At 34.5% G+C, this 13,788-nt stretch overlaps 2 protein-coding genes across 3 annotated transcripts; one reads left to right on the plus strand and one right to left on the minus strand.

Annotated features, from left to right (window-relative positions):
- Positions 1–1,344: 1,344 nt before the first annotated feature.
- LOC113338672 (F-box/kelch-repeat protein At3g06240-like) lies at positions 1,345–3,704 on the plus strand. 2 transcript variants are annotated; one of them, XR_003354814.1, is made up of 3 exons: positions 1,345–1,472; positions 1,567–3,229; positions 3,328–3,704. XR_003354814.1 is itself a non-coding variant. In XM_026584045.1 (2 exons), exon 2 carries the CDS (start codon positions 1,790–1,792, stop codon positions 2,714–2,716), a length of 927 nt encoding a protein of 308 aa, XP_026439830.1. In that variant the 5' UTR covers positions 1,345–1,472; positions 1,567–1,789; the 3' UTR covers positions 2,717–3,704. The 2 variants fall into 2 exon arrangements, 1 of the variants encoding a protein (XP_026439830.1); XM_026584045.1 differs by having other exon boundaries at positions 1,567–3,704.
- Positions 3,705–4,454: 750 nt separating this feature from the next.
- LOC113338620 (transcription factor TCP11-like) lies at positions 4,455–5,081 on the minus strand. The gene has a single exon (XM_026583999.1). The coding sequence runs from the start codon at positions 5,079–5,081 to the stop codon at positions 4,455–4,457; it is 627 nt and encodes a 208-aa protein (XP_026439784.1).
- Between the last annotated feature and the right edge of the window lie 8,707 nt (positions 5,082–13,788).

Here is a 13,788-nt window from a genome sequence, read left to right on the forward strand (position 1 = left end):
AAAATGGTTAAAGATCTGTGGTGTTCCACAAAGATTCTGGAATTCTAAACTCTTTAGAACCATTGGGGATTCGTTGGGAGGATTAATTGAGATAGCTACTTGTTCTTTGAAGTTGGCTAATTCAAATTTTTTCAGAATCTCTGTCAGAGGAGATTTCTCTAATATTCCGGCGATTGTTGTGGTGGACGATGAAGACCAAAAATGGGAAATTTTGATCGAATGTGACTTTAAGTTCGATCCTAAGAATATGGCGCCTATGGGGGTCTTCTACTTTATTCTCTCAATAATTCTTCTTCTTATAAAAAAAACAGTTTATAAATTTAACGTGACTAGTCACATAATTAATTTAGGGGAAAATTGAGAATATATCCCATTTTCACTAATTTGTTTGGGGATCTATCCCATAACGGAAAAAATTAACAAATCTATCTTAGTGAGAGTAAAAAACTGTAAGTGCTTAATATGTCACATGTGTGGGCTTGAACATGGGATGTATTGACATTTTTGCTCTCAACCTTTAGATTAGTGACACGTCACCTGGCATATCATGTGTTTGGGATCTGACGGGCGAGTGAAAATTTAGTGACTTTGGAGAAGAGAAATCGAGGGAAAATGTGGTATTTGCCGTCCTCTATCTTAGGAATTTTTGTTGTTGAAATGATATTTTCTTCACTAGTATTTGCCTCTATCTGAAGATCCTTGAAATACTGAATAGGACTTTGAGCGTGTAGCTGACTAATCGAGCAAGGAACTTCCAGAGCTTAACATAGAAAACAAGTATCGGGCGTATAATGGAAACTAACTTATTAGAAACTGAAGCACAACGTAGGGATTCTTTAGAAACTCTGTAAAGATTAACCGCCATATGAGTTTTATAATGATTTTAGTTTCTCATTCGTGTCAAAACGAAGTCAACATCAGGTAGCTAAAATAAATAAACACTCTCACTTGCTCGTGGGAATTCGTCGAATAAGGAAGTAACTAACTTCGATAGGGGAGATTCTCTGTATAGACACCTTGATCATAAACAAGTTTAGATTCCCAAACGAACTAGTGGAAATGGGACATATTTCCAATTTTTCCTTAATTTGGAGTAACCCTTCATCTAATCACTGTACTAACTAGTAATACATTAACTAATCATTATACAAGCTTATTAGTTAAGAAGAATAATTTTGGTATTAATATAAATATTGCATAAGCGATGCCCAAAATAGAACCATGATCCCACACAAAAAATCATGGTCCGAAAAAAAAATCCTTCTTACGAAACCCCATGGCCAATACGAGTCGCCCCCCTTGGGTATTAACTATCGCTTATAAACAAGGCAGACCAATAATTGGGTTGAATGAGCAAAACCCTTGAGCGGCGAAACGTCTATCATTTTTCTATAATCAAAGCAAACTCCATCGGAATCCTCTCCTCTATTACCAAAACCCTCTACAGAATCACCAAGATTTATCACGTAAAGGTAAAATTTGAAGTCAAAATATTTCGTGGGTTTCATTTATTTTTCGTTTTTCATTGATTTTTGAGTGTCAATCTTATGTTTTCTTCATTTGTAGTTCATCTTGAAGACTCAAATCCGATGAGGAGAATGACGATGACTACCTGCACAAAAACCCTAAGTTTATTAAGATATTACCTGAAGAAGAAAACCACAATGGCGAACCTCCCTCCAGATATTGTCACGGTTATACTGTCCAAGTTACCAGTCAAATCCATCTCTCGCTTCAGGTGTGTGTGCGAACTTGGTATGAATTGTTCAAAGACCCTAAGTTCATTAAGATGCAGTTTCAACATGCTATTCAAAACTACAGATTTAATGTTCTACTTGCATCGTCTAACGCCCATGGCTTTCACTATTATTCCATAGATTTTGATAAAACTAATCACCCAATTGACATATTTAGATTTACTAGCAAATGTCAATTGCATATGGTTTCATGTGATGGTTTGATTGGCTCATATGATTTTGGGATTAATATGATCTGCTTGTCGAATCCATCAACTCTAGAATACAAGTACATATCGACATTAAATAGTAACGAACCCTTTAATAGGAATTCCTTATTGAGATATGGGGTTTTGTACGATTGGAAAATTGATGATTACAAGTTGTTAAAGTTAGTGGCTGACACAGAATTTAGTGTTACTTCTGAAGTTTGGGTTTGTAGATTAGGTTCAAATTCATGGGATAGCATTGGAAACATACCTTACAATGTACGGGATATTAATTTTTCTGAGAAGCCTTTAAATGGAATTATTCATTGGATAGGAAATACTAAAGTTATAGTTTCGTTCGATATAGTTGAAGAGAGATTCGAAGAGAGAATTAAAGAGATCCAAATACCTTGTTGCTATCTAGAGGACGGATTGTACTCGTGTAAAGATATGAGAGTGGGTCTCTTGGGAGAAGACCTTTACCTATCAGTGCATGCTAGACATGAGAGAAACATCGACCTGTGGGTGATGACAGATTATGGAGATATAGATTCTTGGACCAAAATTTTCAGCCTTTCTAAAGATGATGTAAATTTTGATAGATTATTGCCCCTGCATTATCTCTACAAGAATCGCGAGATTCTATTACAAGGTGTATCTTCAAAAGGCAAGCAGGATGCCTTAGTCTCATATAACCCAAATAGCGGAAGACTTATGACTCTTGATATCCCCTGCATACCAAAACGTTTTTATGCGACTACTTTTGTGTGAAGTCTAGTTTCACTTAATTCAGGTGAATTCCTAAAGGCTACAAAAGTATCTAAGGTGGATTTTGCCATTGATAAGTTCTTATTGCTAACAGTTGATCTAGTGGAAATTGTGGAATCTGGGTATTTGAAGTTAACAAGGTTGGACCGATACGACCTTTTTTTTCTAGTTTATCTGGCAGTCAATCTATTGGCATATGGATATTATCTTTATAATCTTTTTGCTCGAAGATTACGGTGACTTTTCTTATTTCACTACGATGAAACTGGAAATGGTGGTAGCAGCATATGTGGTCATCCATGCAAGAAACAAGAAAGATGTTAGTGGTTTATCCTTAGCAGCCATTGAAATACAAATTTCTCTGTTACTTCTTTTATTTCTAGTCTTTCTGCAATATAATGGAAGTTTTTCATAAGTAATCTGGGTGCAGTTACAGTTTGCAAACTATCGTCAGCTTAGTTTCTCGTTGTCCAAAGTTTGAAGGTTTTCGTTCAGATGATGGCCAGGAGGAAAAAGGTTAACAGTCATTGAAATACAAATTTCTCCATTACTTCTTATATCTCCCGTCTTTCTGCTATATGATGGAAGTATTTCATAACTAATTTTGGGTGCAGTTGTAGTTTCCAAACTGTAGTCAGCGTAGTTTCTTGTTGTCCAAAGTTGGAAGGTTTTCGTTCAGATGATGGCCAGGAGGAGAAAGATTAGCAGGTTCATCACGATCTTTCAAAGAATTCTCTTTATGAAACTTGAAGTAGTGTATTCTTCTTAAACTTAACTGCCTAATTTGCAGGGTTGAATTGCCTCGCATCTTTAGTTATGACTATGTGTAAAAGCCAAAGTCATAACAGATGGTATACAATCCCTGGCATCTTTAAATTCACAGACTGTAGAAACCAGTATATGAATGTTTTGGATGGTTTTGATGCATATTCCAAATGTGTGTGAAATCAAAGTTAGTGCAGAACGTACTTAGATCTTGTGAATGTCAGGACAGACCAAAAAACTATAATTTTCAATTGTGTAGTTGATTCAGATGATTTTCTGTCTAATTACTCTTCTGAAATAGATTTTGCATACCAAAATGGTCAATGAAATTTCTATGAGAACAGACCCATTGCACATAAAAACGATTTTTTCATTGAGTTTCTTTAATTTTTCTTTCCCCGTTTAGCTCAATTTGGAATCAGTGTGTTCTTGTGTTTCAATAGAACCATCCAAGCTGTGCAGCTTATTCCGAGGCTGCTCCCAAAGACCATGCTCATAAATAAACTAAAATGCATCTCAGACAAAATGCATCAGGGGAATGTTCATCCATTGACCAATATCCGGTACTAGCAAGACTGCACTGCCCAGTGCCCAATGGGACTCTGAAATAGAGAACTTGATAGTTTAAAAGCTGAAGGTCCCCGATAATGAAGTAGGTCCCACTTACCAGCATGTGGGCGCCACCTCAAAACACATAGTCAACGATTCTTTTCAACAGAACACTGAAATTTGAAACTGTACAGAATCTACTTTTGGATAAAATCATAAAGAACACAAAAGAACATAGAGTTATGATGAACGATGATGATGATGAAGTGATCAGATAGTTTACAAAGCATTATCTGATTCCATGTAATTGAGTTGTACTTACCCTAAACCATAACCTACGATCTGAAGTTTTGAACCCTGCATTTCTAATTGAAATCAAATAAATCCCTAAAATAACAAAAAAGAAAAGAGAACTCCAATATAATCCCTAATGCTCTTCAAGAACCTGTTGACGCTGTTCATCTTGATGGCGTTGATGATGATCTTCACTATTTTCAGCAGCTGAAGGTTGAAATAACATTGCAGTAAACGGCATATGTCTATTATTATAACCACCACCACCACCATTGGCAGCACCACTACCAGCAACAGAGTATTCCAACCCAACTGGTTGACACAAATCTAAACGGAACACCGACTGCTGCGAAGACGCTGCTGACGACGAGTCAAACTTGTGCTGCACATCGTCTAAGAAGTTGTTACCACCACCATTACCGAGTTGATGACTCGGCCGATTCGACTCAGAACAAGTTTCAGAAATAGACGCAGCAATAGTTCCGGTGCCAGTAGCAGCAATGATCGATGATTCGGCATGATGAAGTAACCATTCAATAGTTTCACCGTCAGATTTATGACCTAGTTCGCGAGTCAATTGAAATATTCTCGCTGCACATATTGCCGGTACTCGCACTCTTCTCCCTCTTCCGTTCACTTTTGTATGTCTGTCTCTTGATGCTGCTGATCTTTTCGCAAGCGTCTTCTTCACTGGTGGTGTTGCTGATTGTTGCTGCAAAATTGACAGTGCTTCATCTTGAAGAACCAAATCGGAACTCATGATTAGCTAGGGTTTTGTTTGATGAAAGACTGAGTTTGTTTCCGGTTTAGTTAGGGTTTTAAGAAGAAGATTTTGAGAGAGGAGAAAAGGGAAAATGAAAAGTTTGTGATTTACTGGGGCCCACCAAAACAGTTTATATGATTCTCGTGATGGGGTGGATATGGAAGTTATTATACTCCTTATTTTGATTTCTAAATGTCGAGAATGGTAAGCGTGATTTTTGAGGAGTTTTTAACGGTGGATGTTGGAGGTGTCACGTATGTCTTGAGGTGGATGATTGGTTACAAGTACAACAATTAAATCAGGAAATCCATGACTGGTGGGGGCCATTGAAGTGAGACACCTGCTGATCTTAGATATTCGAGATTTTTGAATGAGGATAGTGGGGTCCTAGGTTGCCTTCGGTCCCACTGTCTTTATTTTCAAAGGAAGTGCTGCTGCTGCACCACTCGGAGAAGTTTTTTCTCCGGGAACCATCGCCGGGAGAAATTCCGTAAACGTATTTTGGACAGGCTGCGTTAATCGGACGAAATGATCTACAATTATTGATGGTCTGAAAATTTATAGGTAGACCATCAGACTGTTCACAAGCCAAACTTTTGAACGTTTGGGGTACAAAAATAGGGAAAATCACAGTTTAGTCCAAAATCTCATCCAAATATACTAATTAGTCCATACTCATTTAACTAGGTACAAGTTAGTCCTTTATTTATTTGAAATATGGAAACTACACTAATAATTTTTAATATTTCCATTTATTTCAAATATTTTCACTTTAGTCCACAATGACTTATGATGACGTCATATATTTTAAATAATATAAAAATAATTTTAAAACGATTTATTTTTCGAACCGCTCATTTATATATTCAAAAAGCTTTATTCGATAGCTACAAAAAAAGTACCCATATGACTATATAATTTTCACATTTAAAAAAATTTAATTTTCATTTCATTATTTGATGTGTACAAAAAAGTGCATCTGGACGAAACTTTTAAAATTTTCAGTCAATTATTAACATGTGCACCACTTTGTATACACCAACAAAACATGGATGAAATTGGTCATTCATATCCGCTTTCAAACCTACTTTACACGGAAATTATACTTGTGCCCCATATGTACACCCCTGCAAAACATGCATGAAACCGTTTATTCATAAGAATCATAACCACACATAAATTTATTTTTTCATGGGAAAATACGCTTGTGCATCAATATGTACACCCCTGTAGAACATGCATAAAACGATCATCCATGACCACACCTAACCTTTCTTTTCATGGAAATAACATGGGCGTACATATTTGTACAACTCTCCAAACATGTATAAATTGTGATTCATAACCACACACAAACTTACTTTTTCATTGGAATTACATAGATGCACCCTACAAAACATTCATAAAATCTACCATTCATACCCACACATCGACTTATATTTCATGGAAAATACATTGGTGCACATATATGTACCACCATACAAAACATGGAACAAACAATCATATTCGCCTACAAACTAATCTATTTCATTGGATTTACACAGGTGCACTAGTTTGTATACAACTACCCATATTGTATAAACATAATATACGAAAACTCAGATGGATTTGAACTATCAACCTCCACAAACCTTGTGATAGGCTTGGGCGTTGTACCATTTTGAGCTTGTGAGTCCCTAAATTAAATGCATAAAACGAAGGAAAAAAATTGATGCAAAGGTGCATCAGGGTATGGTATAATCAGCACGTGTACAACTACGTACACATCAACAATCTACATTATATAATTATTTACACATTAACAATCAACAGGTGTACAACTATGTACACTTTAACAATCAACAGGTGTACCACTATGCAAAAAAAGAAAAAGAAAAAAAAAAGATAGAAAATAGAATAATCACTGTATGAAACCTATGAGATGGAGAGAAATTAGGTTGGAATACATGTAATGAGTCTGAAATCCTATATATACCCAACTGTAATGCATCTTACCAAAAAAATTAATGCCTCTAATCATTAATTAATAATATTTGGTGTCCCAAATCATATATATTCAGCTAAATTTAGTAATACAAACAAGTACAACAGAGTTTACCTCCAAAAGATGCGGTGGAGCCTCTATTCATTTCCATGTAAATTCTTAGAAAATTAATTCTTGGGTAGGAGGTTGTCGGTACATCTCTTCACCAAAATTCAAAAGAATGGAATCAGATGCCTTTTCTACATAATCAATAGGTGTACAATTATGTACACATTAATGATCAAAAGGTGTACAATTATGTATACATTAAAAATCAACATGTATACAATTATGTGCACATTAAATGAAAGAGCACTTTAGGTATTACAGTTGATATTATGTAATCTCAGATTCCTTAATTATAAAGAAGCATTCTTGCTAAGATCCAACATTCAATAAATGGGGTTATGGTAAAAGTGTGGGTGATGAAACAATAGATAGTGGTGGTGGTGGTTTAGATTTTTTTGGAATGAAAAAGTAACTTTAATAGTGTTGACTTAAACTGACTTGTGTAGAGTGAGTGGGAAAACCGAATTTTGAAACTGGTTGTTGCCCACTCCCTCTCACTCTATCTTTCTCCTTTAAACCGACCTACTTATATGATCATCTGCTCTTAAGCTTCACTCAGTCTACCAATAATTGACTGTCATAATAGCTCAGAACCCTCTTTTACAATTGATGGTTTTGTATAAGATATTATATAACTAGTGATCTTAGTACTGTATTAATATAAAATGTCAAAAGAGAACAGAGAAATTAAAGATGGAATAAAATGCATACCTTGTCTCGACCCTCAACAACCCATGCAGTGAAGCTAATGTTCATGTATTATATAGTCTTTCCATTAAACCCTGCAATATGAAAGCATTGTCAATGTAAAGAAAAAAATCAAAGTGACAAAATACCAATTCTACCGGTTATCAAACCAGCCAAACACTATAATCTCCCAACATGTAAACACTTGATTGAAATGTCAATTATCTATAGTTTCTTAACCATAAATATCAGGCACATCTAAAGGAGAGTAAACTGCAATCTTGTGACTAGCCATTTTCCTTTTATCTGTGTGGACATCGAATGTGAAGTACAAAAAGAAGAAAAAAAAATGCACCATATAAGTGGTGTACAAGCATATACACCTCGTATAACAAAGACAACAAAAATAAAACAATGCACTTTGATGTACACAGTGTATAACTGGTTTACAAGAAAATACACCTATATTGTAGAAACTACAAGCTCACCAGCCATTTTATTTTTCTTTCGATGCTTCACCATCAATCAGTCTCACCCAATACGGAAAGGTTGTGCATGTTGGTTCTCTATCATTGGTACTTACAATTAAAGAAAACAGATAACAATAAAAATAAAAAAACCAACCCACGGAAGAGAAAAATAGAACATCGCGTTAAATATTTAACTGGTGTACACGAAAATACACCTTGTAGAGTGAGTACAAAAATATGTAATATACATAAAATCCCACCAATTTCAACTTGTTAATAATACAATAGTAGTTTGTTAAGAAAACTTGTCAGCTGATCTAAATTAATTTTCTTTAAGACATTTGTTGCTTCATATTAAAGAAACTATCTTGAATCCAGCGGCAACACTATTGACAGTCAAAGTTCCTATTACATCATGAGCTTCAACCCCTGGTACCTGATTTAGGTTGATAAGTCAAGTCACAAATTGTTTTTTGAGATACGTGCATGCGTAATGATATCGATTATCTCAGTTAATGCATGCGCAATAACAATGTTCATTCTTAAAATACAACTGTAAAGCATTTTGTAAGAATTTTGTTGGCATAATTTGGTTAAATGATACAAGCATTTTGTTGGCATGACTTCATTTGGTTGAATGATACTACTGCTAGTGCTGCATTACAAGGAACTAGGTAAAAAAATGTACATTTCAATTGGTTAATTAAGACAGTCAGAAACCATGTTACTCCTTTTTCCCAGTTTTAATTACGTGATCAATTTGGCCAGTATAAAACAAAATTCTACACAAAATATTTTGTAAAAGAAATGGTTTCCAAATTCAACCATTTCTTTAATAAATGGTTGTTAAAATCCAAAGGCAGTACTCACATCTTTAATAAAAACTGAGTACACAAAATTATCAAACCAAATTATTTCAGACCATACCTTGCCGTTATTAGAGAAACATTTGTTCTTTGGTGATTCGAAAGGAATCCCACTGCCATTGGTATGTTTTACATGATAGTGGAACTCTAACATCTTCTTGTGCTCCTTGAAACCGATTTAACAAATCTTACATCATAAACCGTTGTAGTTTCTCTTTGTACAAACATAACTTTTTCTATAATAAAAAGAATTTTTTTGAAGTACCAATGATCTAGTTGCAAGTAAGAAATGGTATAATTGACCATTCATACCGATAAAAAATGGTGTTGTCATCATAATTAATTCACATGAGATTGCAAATACACAAATCAATCTAACGGAACCACGAACAAACACCATACATACACAAAATAAAGATATGAAACAATAATACTTACAACTAGGGTATGGATTTCTTCCTTATCCTTAGTATCATAGGGACCCCAAGAAGGTAGAATTAGTGTCGTTTTTTGATATTAATTGCCATCATCATTCTCATCCACATCCATATCACCCAATTTTCCATGGGTTAATAATTGTTCGATAATAAGAGTTTCTTCGGATCTAGAAAATCGAATAAGAAGTAGGAGAAATCAATCAAATTACATAAAATGAAAAGATCATAGCACTAATCGAACGAATTTCCGCGGAAGAACAACGTTAAATCGCCACTGTTTCTATCTCTCTCTCCAAAAAAAATATGAGATCCAAAAAATAAACATGTAAAGCTGAGAAGGGTAATTAAGGTAAGATGAAATGGTGGTATTTTTTTGGATCAGCTGAAATTTGGACTAACTCGTCCAAAGTTTGGATTAGACTATTAATGAGGGGGAATTTTGGACTATCGTGTACTAGGCTTGGAAGGGGAGGACTAGAATGTCCAAAACCCAGAAAAAATAGGATTAAACGTTAATTTCTACTCCAAACATACTGCAAAGGAAATATTGTCATCTCTCAAATGTAACCCACATTTTTTACGGAAAATGATTAACCTACTGATTTCTGTCCCGACAATAACTCCCGCAAGACACACCAAAAGCCCCACCCCTATAACTCCTCAGTGGGTCCCAGGGGATGTGTGAATCGGGATTTTGCGGGACAAAATTCTCGGTTGGTCTATCACTCCCCCATTTTTACTCACTATAATCCATTTGATTTTAGTCAATCAGTGTTTACCAAAAATTGAAGTTGTACCTTTCTCTGTTTTTATCAATTAGTGTTTAGTATAAACCATTTGATTTTAGTCAATCAGCTTTCCTATTATTATTCATAACTCACAAAACTAGGCTAGCGAATCAGTGAATAGGTGAGAAGGTGAGTTCAAAAATCGGTGACTTATAAATAAAAATATGTTTTAGGTTTTTTGTTTTTGTTTTTTCTTTCTTTCATACGAGAGCTTATATACATACCTTAGAACCCTAGTTGTTATTAGATAGAAAAACAGTTTATCATAAAATTTATACAATTATTATTTACTATTTTTTATTAAAATGGAAGCGAAATCATCAAATTCTCTGTCTACACCGTCTGAATTCCTAGAAAAATCAATCGGAAACTTATAGGAAGAGATTTTTATTAAAGGGAGAGCAAAAAGTGATCTGAGGAGAGTAAAAACCGTAGTTGACTCGCTAACTAGAAACTATTTACCATACATCATCGATTCGGACCAAATAACCTTTACTAAATATACCAATAGATCACGCAAAGCTCACCCTTATATTTCAAACAACTCTGCCACTGCTCGTGATCAAAAAAAAATAAATGGTCTTCACCATTGTCGTCACTTCTTTATAGATTTTTATGAATATGTATATCACATGTATTAGACCTTCTAAACATATTACAAACAATCAAAAAGATATATTAAGAACATGAATTAGAATCATGATGATATACTTACCGCAAAAAGAATCCGAGCGAAGCACTTAACGACAACGTTTTCCAAGATTTCCATCATCTTTATAAGATGTTCTATGTTTTCTGTTTTAATCTGTAAACTTTTTATTAGGTCAAACTTTGATGCAAAATTAGTTTGGAAGTTCGAACTCCAACAATAGTAGATAATAGACCAAATCAAAAGAAGGGTAACTGTGAAAATAAAATTATCTCTCTTTATTTAGTCAGATCATACGAATAGAATCACTACAATATATAGTTAAGTTTTGTGGAGCGACATTTTTCTTTCGTTGAGTTTGTTTGTTCTTACAGGAATTGGGTGAATCGTAATGGATTAAGAATAAGGGAACGTTAATCACAAAGTCTGATCGATCTTAAAAAAAGAATTTGATTTGTATTTTTTTGATCACTGATTCATTATCATGGGTTTCAATGGTGATGAAGTTAGGATGGATGTCGTGGTACTAATGGGATTAATTAGTAAGGATAAATTGGTCCGAGCAAGAAAAATATATCGGATAGGTCCGAGTTAGTGAGTCAATTACGATTTTCGCTCTCCTCGGATCTATTTTTGCACTCCCTTTAACAAAAGTCATTGGAAGATCATGTTGGTACTAATTATTCTACTAGTACTTTGATTTCTAATTATAATGAGGTAATACTACAAATATTTTATCTTACTGTTTAATTACATGTTGTATTTATATTTATAATTATTGATTAAACTATTTTATTATGATTATATTTTGATCTGCGTAATTAAATCCATGCATATACTACATAGAATGAAAATGATGTACCAAATCATGAATCACAACACATAAGGTTGGAGCCAGCATCAATCCAACATCTTGACACTGGTTTTGTCGATGTAACAAAATGCTTTTACACATGTATGGAATTTTGCATATTCATCTACCTTGAAAAATGTAAGTATTTGAAAGTTAGTATATTTAACTTTAAATATCTATTGACCATTTATTGTAGTTATTTGCAAGTCGTCAAGATATGATTAATTGGTGTCAATCAATCACAAAGAAGAAACATACAATTGCAATTATTAGAAAATCACAGAAAAAACCCAACGACAAAGGGTTATTCACCATTTTCGCATGCGAAAGTTTTGGGGAGCACGTGGAAAAAAATCAAAAAAAAAACTCAAAGGAACCTACCAATGGGAAAAGAAAAAGAAGAGTTGTCGGATGACAAAAATGTCGAAGTCCTTTTGAACTGAAAGGTAATTGTGTGGATGTGGTTAAATGGGTTTGCATGTGAAAAATGGAACGCATAACCACCAGGCATATGAAAAGATTACTGGTCATCCTTACCGAGGGAGGTTGACACCAAAAGAGACGGATCTTTGTATCTCATAGACACTAAGTGGAAATACCCCGTCTCAAATATTAACTCACTTAAAGAAAGAAAATTCTGAAAATTGTTGGACAACAACGACTATCTACAATTGTATGATAAAATTTCTACTTAAGCAATTATCCGAAATAATAAGGATTCAAAGTCTTTTGGAGTTATGTAATGATCAACATTATGTAACATAGAACAATAGAGAATATGAAACAAATGATGTGGTTCAATTGTGTTTTTCTCGGCCCGAGGGTTCAACACTCCTGCCCACTATTTCCCAAGTTTGGTCATCATTGATTGTACTTACAAAACCAACTAGTGGAGTATGCCATTGTTACATTTTGGCGGGGTCACATCTACAAATCATACTTTTACCATAACATATTGTTTCACGCGTGGAGAGAAGATTGAAGACTGTGTTTGAGCGTTGATAAAACTAAAATATTTGTATTCCCTTGATTATCTTCCATCTTTATTTATCATTGATGACGACCAACAACTTCAAAAGGGTGTCGCTGAAATATTTTTAGAAGCAATAAATTTGCTCTGTGCATTCCATATCAAGAGAAATGTATGTGCCAATTAGATAACAAGTATGAATAAGGATACTCCAAAAGACCTTGAGAAGATAAAAGGAGAGAGGGACGTTCTTTGGATGTCTAAATTGTACGCCATGTATAAAATCAACCTTGACTGTGTGGAAATATCATGGGGAAAGATGTACCCAAAGTAGATATATTATGTTAAGACACAATGGTTGGATCATAAAGAGAAATTTGTATGTACATGGACTAATCAAATCAAATACTTTGATAATAGAATGAGAAATAGCGTTGAAGGTGAGCGTGGTATTCCTAAAATATTCCTTAGATGTTCTACACGCATTCTTTTTTAAATTTTAGAAGGATATGAACAATGCTTTATTAACCAGGGGATCAAAATCCGTGCATCATTTGAGAAAAGTAAAAACATAAGCTTACATGAGCATCATCGTAGTCCACAGGTCAATCATTTGGTATATCATGTTTCTAGAACTACGTTGGATTTTATTTTAAGAGAAATCAGGAGTTTGAGAGATCCGGGACGTTGTAAACATTTGATTTGCAAAACCCATGGATTGCCTTGCGCTTGTGAAATAGATAAATGTTATCACATGGGTAAACCACTTCAGCTCGATTGGATTAACGAACATTGGAAAAAACTCTCATTGGTACCGGTTCATAAGAGGGTGGTGGGATATGTAGATTGAGAATCAATTGTTGAAAAACTTTCGTTGGTACAGGTCCACACA

This window comes from Papaver somniferum, unplaced genomic scaffold, assembly GCF_003573695.1.
Source record: "Papaver somniferum cultivar HN1 unplaced genomic scaffold, ASM357369v1 unplaced-scaffold_19, whole genome shotgun sequence".
NCBI classification, from domain to species: domain Eukaryota; kingdom Viridiplantae; phylum Streptophyta; class Magnoliopsida; order Ranunculales; family Papaveraceae; genus Papaver; species Papaver somniferum.

Bases quoted from the DNA above. Each gene is read 5' to 3' on its own strand.
- LOC113338672 (XM_026584045.1), top strand. From the start codon at position 1,790: ATGCAGTTTCAACATGCTATTCAAAACTACAGATTTAATGTTCTACTT.
- LOC113338620 (XM_026583999.1), bottom strand. From the start codon at position 5,081: ATGAGTTCCGATTTGGTTCTTCAAGATGAAGCACTGTCAATTTTGCAG.